The sequence below is a fragment of the Mauremys reevesii genome, linkage group 1, assembly GCF_016161935.1.
Source record: "Mauremys reevesii isolate NIE-2019 linkage group 1, ASM1616193v1, whole genome shotgun sequence".
Taxonomy (NCBI): Eukaryota; Metazoa; Chordata; order Testudines; family Geoemydidae; genus Mauremys; species Mauremys reevesii.
The window spans coordinates 190,353,058-190,377,128 of record NC_052623.1 but is presented as its reverse complement, the minus strand read 5'-3'; the positions used below and the strand labels follow the sequence as shown (position 1 = coordinate 190,377,128).

The following is a 24,071-nucleotide window of genomic DNA, read 5'->3' as shown; positions in this document are numbered from 1 at the left end:
TGGACATCTGTCTAAAAATTTGACTGAAACTCCAGTTGCAATAAATAAATCACTCAGCCAGCTGACAGTAATGGACTTCTCAATTTTACTGACCTGCAATGAATTCCAACTAGTGACCTAAAGATGAAAGGCTCAGACTGGTCTGGTGATGCCACCTGCTGATATACTGATGATGGATAAAAATTAGCTGTCCATGCTGATGTCATCAGATCTCTCAACTGCCTTTAACACCACTGATCATGAGTAGAGTTGGCAAAAAAAATTTTGTGAATATATAATTTGCTGAAAAATGAATTTTTCAGAGCACCAAAACTAATCACAAATTCAGGTTCTATTTGGCAAAAGTTTCAGTGACAAATTCTTAATGTTTTGTTTCAAAATGTAGCTAATTTAAAAACAAAGCTAAGGAAAAACACACCAAAAACCAACCTGAAATGACCCACTGAAAAAAATTAATTTTGGGTTAAATTAAATGTTTTGTTCAAACCAAAACATTTTTTATTTTTTCAATTTCAGCAAGAAAAAAAAGACTGTTACTCACCGTTGTAACTGTTGTTCTTCAAGATGTGTTGCTCATATGCATTCCAGTTAGGTGTGTGCGCGCGCCGCGTGCACGTTCATCAGAAGATTTTTTTTACCCTAGCAACACTCGGTGGGTCGGCTGGGTGCCCCCTGGAGTGGCGCCGTTATAGCGCCGAATATATACCCCTGCCGACCCATCCGCTCCTCAGTTCCTTCTTGCTGGCTACTCCGACAGTGGGGAAGGAAGGCGGGTCTGGAATGGATATGAGCAACACATCTCGAAGAACAACAGTTACAACGGTGAGTAACCGTCTTTTCTTCTTCGAGTGATTGCTCATATGCATTCCAGTTAGGCGATTCCCAAGCCTTACGTAGGCGGTGGGGTCGGAGTGAGATGTTGCAGAATGCAAAACTGCTGAGCCAAAGGCTGCATCATCTCTGGACTGTTGAACCAATGAGGCAAAGGTGTGGACCGAGGATCAGGTAGTTGCACGACATATCCCCTGGAAGGGTAAGTGAGCCAGGAAGGCAGCAGAAGAAGCCTGAGCCCTGGTGGAATATGCAGTAAGGTGGCTCGATAGAACATGGGCCAAGTCACAGGAGGTGCGGATGCATGACGTCACCCAAGATGAAATCCTCTGGAAGGAGACAGGTAGGCCCTTTGTCCGGTCTGCCAGTACAACGAGTTGGGGTGTTACGAAAGGGCTTTGTTCGCTCGAGATAGAATGCGAGCGCCCTACGGACGTCTAGGGAGGGCAAATGTGCTCCCCTCGCGATGAGTTTAGCTTCGGAAAGAAGACCGGAAGGAAGATATCCTGGTTGATATGAAAGGTCGACAGCACCTTGGGGAGGAAGGCCGGACGTGGTCACAACTGCACCGTGCCCTTGAGAAACACAGTATGCCGTGGGTCCACCGTGAGAGCCTGAAGCTCGGAGACTCGTCTGGCCGATGCAAAGGCTACAAGGAAAAACTGTCTTTCAGGACAGGTATATCAGCGAGCATGTTGTCAGTGGCTCGAATGGGGCAGTCATAAGACTGGTTAGAACCAGGTTGAAGACCCAGGTTTTGGCAGGGCGGCGAACTTGGGGGTGTAAACGCTCCAAGCCCTTGAGGAACCTAGAAACCACAGGGTGAGAGAATATGGTGCGGCCACTCTCCCCTGGGTGGAAGGTAGAGATGGCTGCCAAGTGTACCCTTAATGATGACCGCGCCAGGCGCTGCTGTTTGAGAGACCAGAGGTAGTCCAAGATGGAATGGATCGGAGCCTCAGTGAGAGAAACATTGTGCGTTTCGTAGCAGCAGGAGAAACGCTTCCACTTGGCCAGATACGTTAACGGAGCGGAAGGTTTCCTACCACCCAGGAGAATCCTGTAGAACCGAGGCAGAACAATGTAACTCGGATCGGTTTAGCCACGCAGCAGCCATGCTGTGAGGTGCAGGGATTGCAGGTCTGGGTGGTGAAGTTTGCCGTGATCCTGCGTTATGAGGTCTGGGCAAAGAGGCAGGGGAATTGGGTTGGCTATCGACAGGTCTAGCAACATGGTGTACCAGTGCTGCCTGGGTCACGCTGGAGCGATCATGATCAGGTGCGCTCTGTCCCTGCGGAGTTTTAGCAGGACCCTGTGAACCAGCGGGAACTGTGGAAAAGCATACAGCAGACAGCTCGTCCATGGCATCAGAAAAGCCTCCAAGATCGAGCCCGGGGAGAGGCCTTGGAATGAGCAGAACTTCTCTCTTTCTGTTCTCGCGAGAGCGAAGAGGTCTATGCGGGTAAAGACCCACTTCTGGAAAATGGAATGGATAACGTCCGGAGGAATCGACCACTTGAGAGACAGGAAGGATCTGCTGTGGAGAAAGGATGCTACCAGGTCTATCGATTGGGCTGTGCAGAAGTCCTGGAGTTGGATAGCTCCCTGCAAAGGGGGGAGGACCGTGCTCCTCCGTGCTTGTTTATGTAACACATGGCCGTTGTGTTGTCTGTGAACACCGAGACACAACGGCCTTGCAGGTGCTGCTGAAACGCCTGGTACACAAGGCAGACTGCTGTCAGCTCCCGGACATTGGTGTGCAAGGCCAGCCTTGAGCTGACCGAAGGCCTTGAGTGCGAAACTGACCTAGGTGAGCCCCCCAGCCGAGAGATGGGGCGTCCGTCATGAGGGACACCGAGGGGTGAGGTGGATGGAACAGCATCCCTGCACACACCAGGGAGGGCGTCGACCCCCAGTCGGGGGAGCCTAGGACGCTCGGGGGGATCGAGGCGACCATGACTATGCTGTCACTGCCCGGGTGGTACACAGAAGTGAGCCATAATTGACGTGGACGGAGGCGAAGCCTGGCATGTTTGGTTACGAACGTGCAGGCAGCCATGTGACCCAGGAAACCTAGGCAAGTGCGAGCCAAAGTTGTCGGAAAGGTCCGTAGACCTTGTATAATTGTTACCATCGCGTGAAACCGAGGCTGAGGTAAGCAGGCTCTGGCGAGACTGGAGTCCAGGATGGCCCCAATGAATTATATTCCCTGTGTGGGAATCAGAATGGATTTCTGTATATGGATCATCAGGCCTAGATGCAGGAATAGGTCCTTGTCAACGCCCACATGACTGGTAACTTGTGCCCCGGTGGTCCCTCGAATGAACCAATCGTTTAGATACGGAGAACGTGTATCCGACGGTGGTGGAGAGAGGCGGCGACTACAGCCATGCACTTTGAATACACTTGGGGCTGTATAGAGGCCAACCGGGAGGACCGTAAACTGGAAATGATGACGGTTGGCCACGAACCGGAGGTGCCATCTGTGTGGAGGATAAATGGCGACGTGAAAATACGCGCCCTTCATATCGAGGGCGGCATACCAGTCTCCGGGATCCAAGGATGGGATGACGGTCCCCATGGATACCATGCGGAACTTCAGGTGTATCATGAACTTGTTGAGTTCCCGCAGGTCTAGGATAGGTCTGAGACCTCCCTTCGCCTTGGGGATTAGGAATTAGTGGGAGTAGAACCCTTTGTCCCTTTCGTCCTTTGGTACCGCCTCTTTAGCTCCGATGGTGAAGAGCATACGCCCCTCTTGCAAGAGGAATTGCTCGTGAGAGGGGTCCCTAAGAGGGACGGGGATGGATAGGCTTTTGCCCCATTGGTGGTTAGAAGGACCCTGATTCTGGCCCCTTTGGGGTCCTGACTGATGCCTACGACTGCCTCAGCGACGCCTGCTGGCAAAGTCCTGTTTTTGTCTAGGCGCAGGGTAAGGGCGGTGAGGCTGGGGGTGGAAAGGTCGGCGCTGAGTCATCGGCGTGTGCGTGCCGAGAGGGAGCGCATAGTGACCTTGCTGTCCTTTAGGCTTTGCAGTCTAGGGTCAGGTTTGTGTTTTTTTTTTTGTTTTTTTTTTTGGAGAACAGGTCTTTGCCATTGAAGGGCAAGTCCTGTATAGTGTGCGGCATGCGAGGGAAGGCTCGATAACTGGAGCCATGAAATGCACCTCGTGGCAACACCCGAGGCCAGAGTCGTGGCTGCGGAGTCAGCTACATCCAACGAGGCCTGGAGGGAAGCTCTCGCCACCTTCTTCCCTTTTTCCAGGAGGGCAGCAAACTCTTGACGGGAGTTCTGAGGAACCGACTCTGTAAATTTGCCCACCGCTGCCCATAGTAGTGGCTAAGCAGGGCTTGCTGTTTTGCTATGCGAAGTTGCAGGGCCCCTGCCGAGTACATCTTACGGCCCAGGAAGTCCATTCGCCTAGCCTCCTTCGATTTAGGGGCTGGTGCCAGCTGACCATGGTGTTCCGTCTCATTGACAGACTGGACGACAAGGGAGCAGGGGGGAAGATGTACATATAGGTACCCGTAGCCCCTGGAGGATACCATGTACATGAGTTCGACTCCCCTGCCCGCGGGCAGGATAGTAGCTTGAGACTGCCAGATGGTATCCGCATTGGCATTGATAGTCGGAATGAACGGTAGGGCCACTCTAGTGGGGGCGTCAGCCGACAGAATGTCTACGACTGGATCCCGTATCTCCGAGACTTCCTCCACTTGGAGATTTATATTGAGTGCCACCCGTCTCAGGAGGTCCTGATGGGCCCCCAAGTCGATTAGAGGAGGGCCCGAGGAGTACGCTCCTGCCACCGCCTCATCTGGGGAGGAGGAAGAAGAAAGGCCAGGGACAAGCGGGTCCAATGTGGGCTTGCGCTCCTGGACGACCTCCTGATCCGGTGGGATGTGGGAGTCTGGTGGCTGTACCGGGGCTTCCTCCATACCGGTCGGAGGGGGGGCGGCTAACTGTCGCCTCTGGCACCCGGTGCTCTGACAGAACAGAGCGAGATGGGATCACAGGTAGGCCTTTGGCCTGATGGCACGCCCAAGATGTACAGGGTGACCACTGATGGGGTCAGGGTCCTGGGCCTGGGGCACCTGGAAGACTCTGGTGTGCACATCCGAATCACAGTCCTGCGCGTATAAACTGCCTGCGCAGGACGACACTGATGCATGTCTGGATGGCCATGGAGGAGCTAAAAAGCCCTGGGCAGAGTCTCCCTCTCTAGCTGATGTCGCTCGATACGGCACCGGGGATCGGTACCGGGAGCCATACTGGTACCGGGAGCGAGAACGGGACCTGCGACCGGAGCGGTGCCGGGAGGTAGACCGAGATCTCGTGGCTCGACGTCGGGAGTGGCAATGGGAGTCCAGTGCCTGGAGCTGGATCGGCGCCGAATGTACCCGGCCGGCGAACGGGACGCTGATCGGTGCCGCGAGTACGACCGGTACCGAAATGGAGAACGGCGCCGGGACTGCGAGCGGCATCGGCACTTGGATTGGCGACGGGACTGAGAACATCTGCAGGACCGCGATCGTGAACGGTTCCGCTCTGCAGTGCCGACGCAGGGTGGTCTGATCAAGGCAGGCTTGCCGATCGACTATATAACCTGCACCAGCAGTGCCGGGGATTGAGGCAGCGCAGGCGCTGTCATTGCAATCAACTCCCTCGACGTGGAAATGTCTCCGGTGTGGAGGGAATAGTGAGCTCAACCACAGTTCGCACCGGGGAGCTTTCCGGCACCGGACTCGACGGCTCTTGCGTGGCCGGAATCGATGGTGCCGATATTGTTGGTGCCACAGCAGGTATCGGTGCCGGGCGGTCCGACTTAGTATAGCGCTCAGGCTGTGGAGCAGGCGGCTTGGACGCAGCAGGAGTCTTGTGCCTCTTCATCCTCCAGAAGAGGGATCCGTGCCAAGCGGACGTTGGTGCTGGCGACGGCCGGTGCCGAGAGGCCTTGGCGGTACCGGCGATCCGGTGCCGAGGGAGCGCTTCTTGAAGACTGACCAGCGCTCGGTGCCGAGAGCGGAGGAGTAAAAGCTGCCTCCCTCAGGAGCTGCTTGAGACGAAAGTCTTGCTCCCCTATTGTTATTGGCGTAAAGGCCTTACAAATGCGGCACTTATCTATTAGGTGAGATTCCTCAAGGCACTTAGGAGAGGATCTCTTGTTGGCATCGGCTTGTGGCCAGCCGAGCACGGTTTGAAACCCTGTGAACTGGGCATAGTACCCGGCACCGGGTGCAGGGAAGGGGATAATCCCTGAACCCCTGTGAACTATATACACTAACTATACTACAAATGAATAAAGTTAACTACAACTATATAAATCTGAACTATATATGCAATAATTAACGAGAGAAACTACGAGTAGCTAGGGAAGTGGAGGTCAGCTAAGCCGCGCTCCACTGTTCCAACGACCGACACAGGCGGTAAGAAGGAACTGAGGAGCGGATGGGTCGGCAGGGGTATATATTCGGCACTATAGTGGCGCCACTCCCGGGGGCACCCAGCCGACCCACCGAGTGTTGCTAGGGTAAAAAAATCTTCCGACGAATGTGCACGCGGCGCGCGCACACCTAACTGGAATGCATATGAGCAATCACTCGAAGAACTACTAAAATAAATAAATCAGTTTTGGTTTAGAAACAAACCAAGGTAGTAGTTTTTTCCCTATGCCCTCAGATTTTTGGTTCAGTCCCCAAACAACAATAAAACAAATTAATTATTCACTCCATCATAATCATGAGGCTTTTACTCATCTGGTGATTGTGGAAGTAGATTGTACTTGTCTTTTGGTGATTATGTTATTTTCTCTCAAAAGAAATCTTGGGGATTAGGCCTGGTCTACACTACAGAGTTTTGTTGACAAAAGTCAGCTTTTATTGACAAAGCTGTGGTGATGTACACACTACAATGCTTTCACCGGCAAAACTCTCCTGCTTTGCTGACAAAAAAACTAAACAAAACACAACCTCGACAAGAGACAGAGCTTTTTGTGGCAAAAGTTGTATATACAAAGTGTCAGTGTAGACACTGCGCTTGGCTATGTCACTGCAAATGGCCTCCAGGAGTTGTCTCATAATGCCCATCCTGACCACTTTGATCAGCAGTTCAAACTTCGCTGCCCTGCACCCAGGTACATAGGCTTCTACCTCTCCCCCTTTTAAGGCCTGTGAATTTTTGAAATGCTACTTCTTGTTTGCTCAGTGTGGACAGCTCACATTGCATCTTCCCAGGTGAACATGGCAGTTCCATGCAGCAAACACTCACCTGCTTCAAGCACACCTGAGTTCTTGGATCTGCTAGCACTGTGGGGAGAGAAGGCTGTTAAGTCAAGTCCCAGCTCAGCTCCAAGCATAGGATCTTCAAAACCTACAGTCAGATTTCTCATGGCATGTTGAATAAGGGCTATGAATGGGACACACATCAGTGCCATGTGAAGATAAAGGAGCTGAGGCAGGCATACCAGAAGGCAAGGTAGTCAAACCATCACTCTGGTGCTGCACTGAAGATCTGCCACTTCTATAAGGAGCTGGACACCATCCTCAGTGGCGACTTCACCTACATTGCCAAGAGCCCAGTGGATACTTTGGTCGGGCTGGAGACAGCGGACTCAACCCCAAGGACGAAGTTGTGGACAAGGAGGTCGAGTTGGAGGATGATGTGGAGCACGTCAGGGTCATTTGGTGGTGTGGCAAGTCAGGACCTCTTTTCCACTCCAGAGGGGTCTAGTCAGTCCCAGCAGTCGTCTCTGGTGCATAAGATTCAGGAGAGGAGAGCTGTGGTAAGTGATCTTTTTGAGTTGCACAGTTAACGAGGTAGAGCTGTCCTTTGCTTTGTATATTCTAGACGTGGATGATGGGATAGAAATGTAAAGACTAGCTGTGTTTGAGTGTACTTCACATTCCCCGGTGTAGCTAAGCAGTGCAGTGTAACAGCATGTTAATGCACACCAAGATTTCACAAGAATCCTCCAGAAAGATCTCTAGGAAACTTTCTGGAGGCATGTGCCAATCCTCTGTTGAAGGTTCTTTGGCAGAGCTGCTTTGTTCCTTTCCCCGTAGCAGGAAACTTTCCAGTGCCAATTGGCAATCACTTGTGCAAGGATCAAACCAGGACACAGGTGAGCAGTATAGGGACCTGGTCTGAAGCCGCACACATGCAGGAGACACACACTTGCATCCTTGCTTACCCTTAGGAGTGAGATATCAGCTTCCATGACCCTCACCAGTGGAAAATGGTGGCAGAATTTACAACATTGTCCTTAGTTGCCTGCAGTGATCCCCTTAAAAAAATCTGAGATCTTCTGCCCCATCTTGAGCACTCCCCAGGCCTAACTCACCATGTTTAGGGTGTTCGCCGAGCTGTGTGCTTGCCAAGGGATAGTGAGAAACTGACTTGTATTTTTAAAAAAGGTGCATTTTACTATGATTCGATACTGTGTGCACACTAACAATCATGCTTCTGTTTATTGTTTATTGTGCTTCTGCAGATGTGGCTTTCAAGAGAATCCCCTAAACACTGGCAGAGTGCCTCCGCCAGATAAGGAGGCGACCAAGGAGGACATGTTTTGAGAGGTGCTCCAATCCTCAAAGGCTGAAAACCAAGAACACAGGGTGTGGGGAGAGAGAGAGAGAGAGATTTTAGAAGAAAATTATAAAATAGACAGGCAGGAGAGAAAGGAAAGCCAGGAGCAAATTTTAATGGGCCAGGAGAGAATGATAAAAGTGATGGAGAGGCAAATGGAAATGTTGAAGTCCCTAATCATGCTGCAGGCTGTGCTCAGTACCCCCTGCAGCAGATAAAAGAACTGCTTTCCATGCCCTCCCCAAACTCCTCCTATGCATTGCTTGCAACTTCCTGGCCAGTCTTGGTATCCCGTTCACTTCACCCCTTTGGACAGCTTCCAAAATGATAGCTGGACTGACACACAGCTATAAGAGCAGACACTGCCCTTCATTGTTATCTCCCTTTCCACCAAGCCTTGTGTGTGTGTTAATTGGTATTTAATAAAAACATACTCTCTGAAAGATAACCAACCTTTATTTGTCTCCTACACACAGTGGATGCTAATGGAATGAATACACAGTGGCAATTTGATTATTTGCTGAGTACAAATCATGGTCAGGAATCATCAAAATTTTCATACAAGGCAGCAATTAAAGCATGGCAGAGTGCTGTACAGAGAGACATATTACTGGAGCTCATTGTGAAAATGGTGTCTCAAAGCCTTCCTGATTCAAATAACTCCCTGTTGTGCCCCTCTAATAGCCCTCGTTCTGGCTGCTAAAAATCAGCTACCAGATGATCCACACTCCACCCCAATTGAAACTCTTTACACTTAGCCTCACAAATATTATGGAGCATGCAACCGGCTGCTATGACCATGGTAATATTTTCCTCATTTAGGTCTAATCTGTGATAAAGGCAGTGCCAGTGTGCTTTTAATCTGCCAAAGGAACATTCTTTGATTATTCTGTACCTCCTCAGCCTATGGTTGAAGCACTCCTGTCGAGGTTTCCCGTGTAAGGCTTCATGAGTCATGGGAGTAAGGGGTACACTGGGTCTACAAGGATGGACATTTCAACATCCCCAGTTGGAATCTTCTGGTCAAAAGGAAGTCCCTACTTGCAGCTTTCTGTATGGTATTCCTGAAGATGCATTCGTCATGAACCGTCACTGACTATCCTGCTCTGATGTCAGTGTAATGGCCACAGTGATCCACATGCATGTGCAATACCATAGAGAAGTACCTCTTTCTATTGATGTACTCCATTGCAAGATGGCACGGGGCCAAAATTGAGATATGTGTGCCATCTATCGCCCCGTCGCAGTTAGGGAATCCCATTGCCACAAAGCCACCCACTATTTCACGCACATTGCTAGAGTCACAGTTCTTCATAGCAGAATATGATTAATGGCTCTGCACACTTGTGTTAATGCAGCCCCAACAGTGGACTTCCTGACTTCAAGCTGATGACCAACTGGTAGCAGTATGGAATTGCCAAATTCCATGCAGCGATCGCCATGCCCTTCTCCAAGAGGGCAGCTCTCATTTTGGTATCCTTGTGCTGCAGTTGGAGCAAGCTCCGAACACAGTTCCAGGAAGGTGGCTTTCCGTATCCAAAAGTTCCGCAGTTATTGATCATCCCAGACCTGTATAATGATGTGATCCCACAACTCAGTGCTTGTTTTGTGAGCCCAAAAGCAATGTTCCACCGTGTTCAGCTGCTCCGTGAATGCCAAAAGTAATCTGGTGTTGTTTTTTTCCATGGCACACAGAAGATCAGGCACCTCTGCTTCCTGTTCAGATTGGGTGCTCATAATATACTACATAACTAGCCATGATGTGTTCATAACACTGACCACAACAATAGACAGCGGCGCAGGATTCATCCGTCCACACAGAGACGGTGGGCGCACAGTAAACTGGGATCATTGAAAAATGCCCCGAAATGCAGTCAGAAGCCCGTGGAATGATGGGATGGAAAAAACTGCATCATAGGATGTTAAACCAGCACCCATGATGCACTGCAATCTATTCTGCCTTCCCACAACCCTTAGCTATAGAAGGTGGCAAGTAGCACAGTGGGATAGCTATCCACAGTGCACTGCTCTCTCTGTCAATGCTAGAGCACCAACCCTGGACGCACTCTGCTGACAGAAAAGCATTGTGTGAAAATAGACAAGCGATGTAATTATACAGGTTTTTGATTGTTCGCATATGTAGCCTTATAGGGCTGGCCTGCTTGCTTGCCTATATATCTTTTCTTATAGGTTTTTTATGGGTTTGATTATTCATTTTATTATAATAGGTTTATATTAGAGTATGTTTTGGCTGTAATGCAAGGAACCTACAGGCCACATCCTATATGTTAAGCTAAGGCAAAGTTAGTGTACATATGATTGGGACCTTTCACTTAAATAGGTGGTGATGAGCTAAACCATAAGGTCCATATATAGCTAACATTTAACACAGATAGATATAGGATGCGTTGAAGCAGGGTAGCATAGGGGGCTTCCTAAGTTCATACCCTCTTTAAACTTAACAGGTACACAAGGAAATAACCAGAATAACCTATTAGGACAGAAATAACATGTGAGAATGAGCCAATGTCATTAATATGTATGTATATGTCATCAATACATACAAATGTACCAGCCTACGGAGTAAGTGTACCCTAACATTTTGTGGGTGAGGCAACTAAGTATGGACACAGAAAGAGGGCTCAAGTGCTTAAGGTCTATAAGACCCACTATACCAACTGAAGGAGGCTTCAGTTTTCTAAGCTTCTGAGCTTCAAAGCTTCTTCAGTCTTAGTTCTTTGCTTACTAGTCTATTAGACTGTTAGTTCTTAACTAATTAACTTAAACTTACAATTAAGTACAACTCTAAGTTAGCTTCTTTAGCTCTTCAGCGTCACCTAAGTTCCGCACCTCCCACCACGTTATCAAGGGTGCGAGCATATTAATCAAAAGCTTTATTGTACATATCACCACATGTACTTCTACAACAATATTATTGCCTTTGTAACTTGATTTTACCATTTGATTACTATTCCATTTACCTTAATAGAAGTCTTTAAGTCTATATTTGTCATACATGTCCTTGTCATACATCCCATGGGTCCTTCCCAACCCTGTGTAGCCTAATTCTGGGACAAGAACTATACTATCTTCTGATCAGATTAACTGGTGAGCCTATAATCCATATCATCCCAAATAATAATATTAACCTCCTAAAATCAGGCAACAACTTGCATTGACAAATCTTTGTAGTGTAGACAAGGCTGGTTTTGGGCAATATATCTTCTGCTTCAAGGACATTTTACTGCAGGGTTCAACACAATGCCACTCTCTCCCTCATCTTGTTCTTATGTGCATATGATAGATGAGTTAGTGAGGAGGCATGAACTGAATGTTTTGAGCATACTGAGTACACCTAAGCCTTCTATATTCATTTTATCCAACCCAAAAGATGTGATCAAGTATTTCTTTGTTTCTGGTAGAGACGGAGAATGAGAGAGAGCAAGCTGGTTGAAGCTGTCTGGATAAGACTAAAGAAATAATGGTAGAATGGGGGAAGCAACCAAAGAGTATGGGAAAAGATTATACCTGTCCCTTTGACTGAGGATCTTTCAATCAGTTGTCATGAATTCACAATTTGGGGGTCTTGTTAGAGTCTCTGGTAAGGAAACTAACTCATCTTTTGGATATCAACCTCACTACGATCAATCCAGCCCCTTATTATCTTGAGAATAGATTACTACAACACATTCTGAACAGAGCTACACCTATAAGCCATTCAGAACCTGAAGCTGAGCAGAAGGTGACATTGTACTTGTTAAGTGGAGCATCTTGCTATGAACAATAACTATACCAGCACTGCAGGATCAGCACTATATGCCTGTTAATTTTTGGCATTTAAAGTTCTGTCTTGACCTATAAAAAGACAAAAAAGACTAGGACATGTTTGCTTGTGAGACTGGCCTCTCTTTACACAATATTGCCTCACTTGCAATCAGCAGAGATTCAAGAGCTCAGCCCTTCTGATATGAAGAGTGAGCTGCTAGCAGGGCATTCTCCAGGAGGGCCTTTCAACATTGAAATTCATTTCCCACTTTGGTGTGAAATGGCATACATTTACTGACCTTTAGGGCACAATGCAAAATCCATCCCTTTGAGACGGCATTCTGGGAGGGCTTAAGATGTGTGAAACACCAGGCTTTCTGGGAGCAGTTTTGTAGATGTTTTGCTTTTTATGACTGGCAGCTCCTCTGCTACTATTTTTGTTGCAGTTTGCATTTTAAACCATCTGTAAGGGTCTAGAGCCTTATGTCATTTGTTGAAACCAAAATAAACAAGATGTTTGTCAAGCATTCAGATTCTCTAATGAATGGCATTTAATTATGTACAAAATATTACTAGTAGTAGTACATTATGGAAATTTCAGAGAATCAGGTTATTTTACACTTATTTGTTGGTGTTGTCTTTTGGATCCACATGAGTTTTCCATCAGCTTATTTGACTGTATGATTTATTTAATCTTTTAGGCACTAATGTATGTACAAAACACATCCTTTATGTAACTGCTGTGATTTTGTGCATTTCAAAGTCTTCTGTATGCTTTAAGTAGTTTAAAAGTAGGAAAAAAATCTTCCCAGAGAAGAGCAAATTAAGATTTTCAAAGACACATCATTAGGCTTTTCACTTCAAAATGAATACTCTAACTCTAACATAAGATTAGAAACACAAACTGTTTTTGATTAGCTTTTGCCACAGATGTGAAGAGCATGATGGTGGATTGCCATTACAGTAGCAATCATAATACATATGGTGCTCTAATAGAATGAATGTGCTTGGGAAGGTAAGGGTGTTTGAGAGATCCTTACTTTTAATTTTAAGAGAATTAAAATAAATTTAGCTACCTCAGATCACAAAATTTCCTGGAATAGTTAATGACCAGTGAGAATTAATAGCCCAAGGCAAAAACTCTCCCTTCCAGCCAGCAATCCCCAAGGAACAATCTGAAACTCAGTTGTTACTGTCTAAAATTAACACAGGAAAATTAAACTCATTCTCGTGTAGATTTTCATAGAGTATTTTTTTAAAAGGTAGCCCAGATGTGTAATATATAATTCACATATCTAACTGATCTCATAATAGAAGGATATTTTCCATCTAAAAAGGAAAAAAATCCCCTCCCCCTTCCTCTGTAAAACCACTAGATTTTCTAGTGGTCATATCCCAGAGGTTAGCTTTCAAGACAGCACTGAGACTGATTCACAACAAAACTGGGAAATATCTGGTGGGGAAAAGAGGTTCTGTAGTACACTTTATACATTAGACACTTATCTGAAGCATCTCTGCTGAGTGTAGTTGTGTTTCAGGGGGAAGAGGATTGAAGAAAGTGGTGGCCTTTGCTCTAAGTAGGTTCCCTATTTCATTAAGGTATTTCAAGATTAGGACCAGGTCCTTGAACAACCATATCTGGGACTGTATTGGGAGCCAGACAGAGGAACAGAGTACTGATCTGATGTGTTCCCATCAATCTGCTCCACTGAGTTGACAAACTAATACATGCTGCACCATTTCCAGTTTACAAGTGTCCTTTAGGATCAGATCCTGGCAGAACATGTTGCAGCAGTCCAGCCCAATGATGAAAAACTGCTTTCTGATGGAGACCCAAATACAATGCAAAAGGAGAAGTTGCATTGTCAATCTAAGATGAAAGGCAGCATTTCTATCCACTGATACAATGTTGATGCCTAAAAGCAGTGAGGATTCCAACAGGACTCCAACATTGAGTACCTCTTTGAAGACTTGAGGCAAGGTGATAAAAAAAGCACCAAAAAAATCTGGGTTTTTTTGTGTGTTTAAATCAGATTTTTGTTTAAATTAACTATAGATTTTTTTAAATAAACCTATTTAAAATTGAATGTGAAATTATGACAACTTATGTTAAGACCTAAACTTATTTAAACGATTTAATACATTATAGTAAAATATTAAGCAGTGCATCTTTGTTAACAAGATCACTGGCTTCTTCTTGTTCTGTTCTTCTTCTTCTTGTTGTTCCTGCTACATCTGTGCATATGTAATTGCCCGATCGTTGAACTCCAGCATGTCACTGGAAGAGCACTCATGCTCAAGCACATAGCACTGCATGAGATACTTCACATTTTGAAGGTCTCTGCTGCAATCACAGGTATTGGGGCCAGTGGTGCAGCTCCATTTGTTCACTGTGTCACCAACTCACTCCAGTGCAGAGTCGATTTAGGCAACACCATGTAGTCCAAGGTTGATGTGCATCGGGTGTTATGTGCTCAACAGGCAAAAGCCGGAGTGCACAAGCTACACAGTCATTCTCTACTCGTTTGCCATAACTGATCCTTTGTGGGTGACAATATTAGGGATTTAATGGTGGCAAGAAAACTCTGCCAAGACTTCAGTTGACTCAGTCAGTGTTATGTTATACACCGTATGTCTTGGATCTATCAATACTGTACCTTGTGATCTCCATACTAGTAGTAACTTCCTGGTGTATATCAGGAGGAGCAACACCTATGAGGATGTAGAGGCTGTCGATGTGAGTAGGCTTAAGGCATCCTGTAATATAGCAGCAGACAATGTGAAGTAGAGGGTCTAGTGTCTTTGCGTGAGGGGATCTTGCCAACATTGCAAAGGCATATTCAGCAGAGAAGCAGCAAAGTGGCTATTCTGTTGGATCAGATTGGACATGTCTGCATCTCACTTTTATATAAACACCTGGCTGAGAATGTTGTTTGGTATGCTAACCTTGGGTTCAGTTTTCTCGATGTGAACTCTAAAGAAGAGTATGTGGTCAAGAATAACATCAAGGTATTCAGGATTTATGGAGTAAGTAAGTTTCATATCAAGCGCTCTGATGTTGAGTTCACGTTTGGCCTCTCAGTTTTTGAGATGGAATGCACTGACTTGGCATGTTAGACACTGGCTAAGCACCTAGAACTAGTTAGCTGAAGCACTAAGCCAGCTTTTGCTAGCAGAAGCCTCTTCTACAGGAACAGAGACAATTTTCTTTATTTCAATTTACTCAACTAGTTCAGTTCAATGACTAATTCATACAAACTTAAATTGGCTGTTGAAAAAGCAGAAAAGCTTGTTTTCCTCTTCCAACCGTATGAATTAAAAACTAGGTGTGAGAGAATGAGATCTACTAGTTCTAAAATTTTGACAACATGGTGACCAGAAGTAATCAGTTCAACTTCTTAACTACAAAAAAATAAGTCCTTTGTTTAACAAACCAATTAGTTTTAAATGAAATCAGGTTTTGATGAACTCTTATACTTTTTTTTCTTATGCATCCAGTACATTTAAGGGAGTTTTATTTAGCTAATAAAAGTCAAATTTTAAAATGCCAGTTTTGTGCATTTAATTGAATTTTAATTTTCATCTAACTAGAGCTTGACACAAATCACAAGTAAAAAAAATAATCTAGTAAATAAACGATCATTTTCTAATGTAATAAACAATGTAAAATCTGAATAAATGTAAAATTAAGCTATATAATTGCTTAAATGTGTATAGCTATAGCATATCCTCCTGGTTAGCAAAAAGAAGCACCAAATCTAGTGTAAAACCAATATGTTTTAATGGTTATGGATCCAATCAGAAGTCAACCTCTCTAGGAAAATAACTAAAAAGTACAAATACAAAACATATTAGAAGTATGCTTTAAATTAAGATTTCTCACTTACTGATTTAAATCATGACTGAAATTGATGATTTTAAACTGCTCTAATTTAAATTAATCCACCCTGCTTGAAGATAGTGTCTTCAGCAATAGGAGAGGTCACAATTTAAGCAATTTCTTCCAAGTGCTTCCTCTTTCCATTTAACTCCTCCTTCATTTTACTTGTAATGATCTTGAGCCACTACTTTTCATCCAGGTTCCCAATAATTTGCTGTGTCAGCAAATAAAAAAGCATTAAGAATTTGGTGAGGTGAAAGATCTGGATAGCCTCATCTGCATATTGATGGCACTGAACTCTATAGTTTTTATTCACTTTCAGCAGGCTCACGTATATATTAATAGTAAAATGAGAAGACTGAGCCTCATGGGACTCTGCAGGCACAGGCTCTCAGAAGGGTAGCTGCCCATCAGAACTCTGACACAGCTGAGCAAAATGAACAGACAGCTTAAAATTCCTTTTTCCATTCCTGACATGTTCTATAGCACTTCATGTAACAATGGCATATAGCCAATCTGCAACAGCTAGCAGCAAACATCTCCAATGGCTGGTGATGGGACACTAGATGGGGAGGGCTCTGAATTACCATAGAGAATTCATTCCCAGGTGTCTGGTAGGTAATTCTTGACCACATGCTCAGGTTCTAACTGAAGGGTCTACTTGTGGTCGGGAAGGAATTTTCCCTTAGGTCAGATTGACAGAGACCCTGGAGCTTTTTTGCCTTCCTCTGCAGCACGGTGCTTGGGTCACTTGCAGGTTTAAACTAGTGTAAATGGTGGATTCTCTCTAACTTTAAGTCTTTAAACCCTGATTTGAGGACTTCAGTAACTCAGCCAGAAACTAGGGGTCTATTAAGGAGTGGGTGGGTGAGGTTCTGTGACTTGAAATTGCAGATCAGACTAGCTGATCAAGATGGTCCCTTCTGACTTTAGAGTCTATAAGAACATAAGAACAGCCATACTGGGTCAGACCAAAGATCCATCAAGCCTAGTATCCTGTCTACCAACAGTGGCCAATGCCAGGTGCTCCAGAGGGAGTGAACCTAACAGGTAATGATCAAGTGATCTCTCTCCTGCCACCCTCTGACAAACAGATGCTAGGGACACAATTCCTTACCCATCCTGGCTAATAGCCATTAATGGACTTAACCTCCATGCATTATCTAGTTCTCTTTTAAACCCTGTTATAGTCCTAGCCTTCACAACCTCCTCAGGTAAGGAGTTCCACAGGTTGACTATGTGCTGTGTGAAGAAGAACTTCCTTTTATTTGTTTAAAATCTGCTGCCCATTAATTTCATTTGGTGGCCCCTAGTTCTTATATTATGGGAAAAAGTAAACAACTTTTCCTTATTCACTTTCTCCACACCACGCATGATTTTATATACCACTATCATATCCACCTTTAGTCTCCTCTTTTCCAAGCTGAAAAGTCCTAGTCTCTTTAATCTCTCCTTATATGGGACACGTTCCAAACCCCTAATCATTTTAGTTGCCCGTTTCTGAACTTTTTCTAATGCCAATATATCTTTTTTGAGATGAGACCACATCTGTATGCAGTGTTCAAGATATGGGCATACCAAGGATTTATATAAGGGCAGTAAGATATTCTCTGTCTTATTCCTCTATCCCTTTTCTAATGATTCCTAACATCCTGTTTGCTTTTTTTGACTGCCGCTGCACACTGCGTGGACGTCTTCAGAGAACTATCCACGATGCTGACCCCTTCAAAGAACTCTAATAGATCGTAAGACATGATTTTCCTTTACAGAAATCATGTTGACTTTTGCCCAACAAGTTATGTTCTTCTATGTGTCTGACAATTTTATTCTTTACTATTGTTTCAACTAATTTTCCCGGTACTGACGTTAGACTTACCGGTCTGTAACTGTCGGGATCACCTCTAGAGCCCTTTTTAAATATTGGCGTTACATTAGCTATCTTCCAGTCATTGGGTACAGAAGCTTATTTAAAAGGACAGGTTACAAACCATAGTTAATAGTTCCGCAATTTCACATTTGAGTTCTTTCAGAACTCTTGGGTGAATGCCATCTGGTCCTGGTGACTTGTTACTGTTAAGTTTATCAATTAATTCCAAAACCTCCTCTGGTGACACTTCAATCTGTGACAACTCCTCAGATTTCTCACCTACAAAGGACAGCTCAGGTTTGGGAATCTCCCGAACATCCTCAGCCGTGAAGACTGAAGCAAAGAATATGTCTGATGATACTGAAGGTCCCCGATTTATACACCAGTATGAGTATGAATGGATGTTTGACTTCTATCCATTGTCCTAAAGAAAATTTTTCAGAGCTACAAATGAAGCCTTTGTACTGCTTCTAGGTCAGTAAAAGAATTTGAAAGGGTCTAGAATATTGAAAGAGGATGTTACTGGAGTTGACTTGCCATCACAATCTCTTTATAAAGTAATTGAGACAAACAGCTGAGAGATAATGATTGATATCTTTGGCAATAAATGATGGTTTCTGGAGATCAGCCTGGTTATAATGTATTTCCTGCCTATATAGATATTAAAACCATGCTTTATCACAATAGTATGCAAGTTTTGTCCAAAGGCAATTAGTCTTCTATGTGGTGTTGATTTCCCCATGCCTTGTCAACCTTTGCTTGCTGGATTACACTAAGTTCCATTAGATGAAAGACAGCACAATATCCCCCTTCTGCTCAGACTATTACTGTAAACCTAGAGAGATTCTTTCATGCAATCAATTTTTTTTCTGTATAAAAATGGATGAAAGCTCATCACAATGGGAGATATAAATTTTTATTATTTTTAAAGAGAATGTTAGTGATAGTGAAAGCTAGCATACGTGGCGGGGAGGGATAGCTCAGTGGTTTGAGCATTGGCCTGCTAAACCCAGGGTTGTGAGTTCAATCCTTGAGGGGGCCACTTAGGGATCTGGGGAAAAATTGGTCCTGCTAGTGAAGGCAGGGGGCTGGACTCAATGACCTTTCAAGGTCCCTTCCAGTTCTAGGAGATTGGTATATCTCCAATTATTACCTTATTACCTATTACAATTACAAAGATGGAAATCTTCTATAGCTAACAGAAGAGTCAGGGAATGTTAAAGACTGTGCAAAATACCACCACATTGCCCTACTAGTGTGCTTCAATAAAGATCTGGATAAATAACCTCCATGGATAAGAGTATTCCAAATTTCCATTTCCATTCAATCTTTGGCTCATCTACACAGAATGGATACATTTATGATGTATTCACCTGTCTCCTAGGAGGAACTCCACCAACTTGTTTCATATAAACACTCAAACAACAATAATCAGACAGAAGTTGATCTGTTGATTATACTAGATACATGGTGATGATTTTATATAGAAAATTTCTCATCTGCTGCATGTTGGGGAAGTTGAAAAATAAAAAGCCTAAACAAATTAGACAATGTTTGGGCTTTAGATCTTGTATAAAAAACTTAAAAAATAGAAATCCTAGTTTCTCCAAAACTGAGTCATGCAGTTCAGTTTGAACAGACAGACTTTAAAATCCAGTTGGAGTAATTGATGATGCTACTGCACTTTTTTCAAGAGTAAACGTGTTACCTTTGGTGTACAGATTCCCCAGTAAGTTTTGCTTGGAGAAGTTAATTTTCACTCTCTCACCTATTGCAAGTAGTGTCAACAACACAGAATGGCTGCCATGTTTTTCTTCATAGTGCTACATGATATATTTTATTTACACACACACACAGCTTGTAAAGCACGATTTTCTCATGGACAGAAAGTTTTACATAAATCTAAAGTTATTCTGTAATTACTAAAGGGGTGGATATATTTATATACATACATATACATATACATACACACACACACAAAATGCAATAGGGGTTTCTCTGAAGAAACGAAAGACAGGTTCTGTAATTAGGCCTCCGCATTCAGAGCGGAAATATTCCACTAGCTTTTTATGAGACAGAATCTCTCATGCTGCACTACATTGTGTCTAAGATGCCTGTCCACCATGTTGTCTAAGTAACACTCCAGATGGTGAAGGGTTATCCACTGAAGTTGCTTTCAGCTTGCTTTAAAGAAAGCTCTGAACCACCTCTGTGTTAATGACCTCAGAAGTAATTAATTTTGTGTTAAGAAATTTCCTGATGGAGCAATAAGATTAGAACAATGCAGAAAACCCAGCTTAGCAAAAGGCAGTTTCTGAGTCTGCCTTCCCTTACAATTGGGGGGAAGTGTTTGATTTGTTCAAACTGCTGCCTGAAACCCTGCAAAAGCCACCCCAAAAATATGAGATAAAGGGTATATTTATGGCATGCATGTTACTTTATTTCCATGAGCAGTCAGTGGTAGACATGTTCAAGTATTTCAGCTATTAACTATGTCACACTAATGGCTGAAGATCTAAAGAGAAAATGTAAATCCTGTGTTTCTGAATCAGTTCTGTTGTCTAGGCTGCAGGTTAATACTTAAATGTGTGTGTGTTTATTTACAGGGTCACAGATAGCAAACAGAACATTAACTGTAGATGAGTGGCTTGTGAAGAAACTTATTTTGATTTTCTTGAAAAGACAATACCAAATTATTTTCTGATGGAAGTTCCACCTCAGAAACATAAAAAGAAAATTTCTCTAACAGTTTTATCCTTTTCCATGTGCCAAAAAATTCATTTCAAACTCCACCCATATTTCTCAAAGTCAACATAACATTTGATTAGATTCCATGTTTGTGAACCATTTAAAGGAGATTTATTCATTGCTATTATGAAGGCATCAAAAGCCACATGAAAACTGTAGGCCTATATAAACAGTGACTGATTAAAAAAAAGAAAATCTCTAAAAGCAGTGGTATTGTGGATATTTTCCCCTTAAAAGAAAGATTATTTGGATTCTGAGGCTCCCTTGAACCAAATTTTGGAAGTTCTAAGGTAACTCAAATTCTGTGCCCTATGTTCTCTGAACTGTGTCCCTGTAGCAGGTCTTACCTAGTCTGGCTTCAGGCTCTACCACTATCTCAGTTTACCTTCTGTCTTGCAAACAAAAACTACATCTGATGTTTTCACAAAACACCTCTGCTTCTGATTAGCATAAAAACAAAATTCAAACTTCCAGCCCTCTTCCTCAGGATCAATTAGTTCTTTCAATCGACAGTGGGCTTCAGTATCCACATAGCCCGCCTTCTAGGCTCAAAAGACTTTCTAGTCCTTTAGCAGAGCTTCCCCTTCCTTATAGCCCTGCCTCCAGTTTGTAGTCCTTTGCAGCCCTTATAGCTTGGCTTCTCACCCAGCAGGCTCCTGCTTCTTGTAGGTGTTTCAGCTGAGGCTTATCCCTCAACAGGCCCCAATCCTTGCCAGTCTCTCTCCTAGGCTTTCTGCCTACGAGCTCTGGGGAGTCATCACCTGTCCTCTTCCCATCAGGCTCTCTCTCCTTGAACTCTTTCTGACTGAACACAGGCTGCTTTCATATTCTCCAACAAGCCCAGCTTTTAGTAACATGACTCCCATCGTGTGACCCCTTGACTCATTCCTTTCACCTGGAAAGGCAGGATACATGTAGCACAGGTGAGGCTGAACCTCAAATTCTTTAAAAGGGGCAGCTCACACTGTGACACTCTCCCTAAACCCAAACACTGCTATTTCCATGAAGGACTGTCACAATGGCAGAAAGACACAAAAAGGACCCCCGTGACTATTCTTACTGAACCCAGCTCTGAATTTCTCCCAGAAAGGTCACACTCACCCTGCTGCCCCTGCGGCGTTTGTGAGATGATAAACTGTGCTGGCTGCAAGTTGGTTGTTGGATGCACCAACACAAACTGTTGCAGGTTGAGATTCTGCTGTTGGAGCTGCTGCAGGTGCTGCAAATCCTTAATGAAATAAAGAGGTGTGCATTAATCATTCAAATCAGTCACAACTCCTAAAACATTTGCGATATCTAGGACTTTTCTCCTAGCACTGGGAGATAAAAGGGGATCTAGCACCAGAATGCTTGCTACTGAATAACTTAGTTTATTCTTTCATTTTTAAAACTGAGTAACCATTACAAGTGCTTCACTGGCATACCTGGAACTGCACACAACACGGTTTACTAAATGTCCCAGTAAACAACGTCCAACATTGTAAAAAAATTTGCAGCATTTATATAAGGTTAAGGATCTGTCAGCACTTCCATGGTCAAACTTCTGCTTTTCTGAGGTTTGTAGAATCTGCCATCGCTGGCAGATGAAATAAGGATTTAGCCTGGGAACTAGTGGGGTATTTTGGGGTGCTGGGGGTTGTTTAGTTTTTTAAACACAATTTTTGAGGAATCTGGAATGACTATTTATTGAGCTACAGGAAGTCAAAAAGAAAACAAATAGAATTTGTTAGTTTGCACTTTGATCGTTAAATATTGGACAGAGTTAATCCATAAAGTGGACTAATCTATTTGAGTAGTTTAAAACAAAATTGCTTAGGTTACTATAGCAGGTATGATAGACATACCTGTAGTTAAGGCTCAAGAAAAACACAGTCAACTATTATGATTCTTGTGTTTTCATTAACTCATTCATTTTGCTGCTCAGTCTCTACCTGAACGGGAATTTTTGAGGAATATCTCTTGACCTGCTCGAGCTGGAGTGTGAAAACACACTATATAGCCTCATTTTCTCTTTTATTTCAACAGTGATACACTAAAAGCAACTGAAGTTGGAAAGTTGAAGCCTGGCATGCAGATGGCCAAGAGGCTGACCTTCTAAATGATTTCTGTTATTAATCTCATCATTACTAGACTGCCTTTTAAGGATTAGTGCTTTTGCTGAGTTTGAAAACAAATTGCTTTTGATTGCACAAAGTTAAGAACATTTGAAAATTGAGTATTGAGCATGCAAAATAAAATTTATCATTACACTGAGAAGTATGCACTTTAAAAACACATGCGATGTGTGGGTGTGCAAAACTCAGGAAGTGAGCATGTTCCAAAAAAGACTGTTACTCACCTTTGTAACTGTTGTTCTTCGAGATGTGTTGCTCATATCCATTCCAATTAGGTGTGCGTGCGCCGCGTGCATATTCGTCGGAAGATTTTTACCCTAGCAACACTCGGTGGGTTGGCTGGGTGCCCCCTGGAGTGGCGCCACTTTGGCACCAGATATATACCCCTGCCGACCCATCCGCTCCTCAGTTCCTTCTTGCCGGCTACTCCGACAGTGGGGAAGGAGGGCGGGTTTGGAATGGATATGAGCAACACATCTCGAAGAACAACAGTTACAAAGGTGAGTAACCGTCTTTTCTTCTTTGAGTGCTTGCTCATATGCATTCCAGTTAGGTGATTCCCAAGCCTTACGTAGGCGGTGGGGTCGGAGTGAGATGTTGCAGAATGCAAAACTGGTGAGCCAAAGGCTGCATCATCTCTGGACTGTTGGACCAGTGGATAATGTGAGGCAAAGGTGTGGACCGAGGACCAGGTAAGCTGCGCGACATATCTCCTGGATGCGAACGTGAGCCAGGAAGGCAGCAGAAGAAGCCTGAGCCCTGGTGGAATGTGCAGTTAGGTGGCTCGATGGAACATGGGCTAAGACACAGGAGGTGCGGATGCACGACGTCACCCAAGATGAAATCCTCTGGGAGGAGACAGGTAGGCCCTTCGTTCGGTCTGCCACTGCGACGAAGAGTTGGGGCGTTTTACGAAAGGGCTTTGTCTGCTCGATATAAAATGTGAGCGCCCTACGGACGTTTAGGGAGTGCAATTGTTGCTCCCTTCGCGATGAGTGTGGCTTCGGAAAGAAGACTGGAAGGAAGATATCCTGGTTGATATGAAAGGCCGACACCACCTTAGGGAGGAAGGCTCGATGTGGTCACAACTGCACCTTGACACAGTATACGGTGGATCCATCGTGAGAGCCCGAAGCTCGGAGACTCGTCTGGCCGATGTAATGGCTAAGAGGAAAACTGTCTTCCAGGACAGGTATAGCAGCGAGCAAGTTGCCAGTGGCTTGAATGGGGCAGTCGTAAGTCTGGTTAGAACCAGGTTGAGGACCCAGATTTGGGCGGGGCG

At 44.4% G+C, this 24,071-nt stretch overlaps 1 protein-coding gene across 7 annotated transcripts in view; it reads right to left on the bottom strand.

Moving 5' to 3' along the window:
• POU2F1 (POU class 2 homeobox 1) overlaps positions 1–24,071 on the bottom strand; it is a 231,567-nt gene that overhangs the window by 52,092 nt on the left and 155,404 nt on the right. For all 7 annotated transcript variants that reach the window (XM_039521085.1, XM_039521086.1, XM_039521081.1 and 4 more), the window contains one exon: positions 21,777–21,903. In XM_039521085.1, the coding sequence (XP_039377019.1) occupies positions 21,777–21,903 (127 nt within the window). The remainder of the gene's footprint in view (positions 1–21,776; positions 21,904–24,071) is intronic.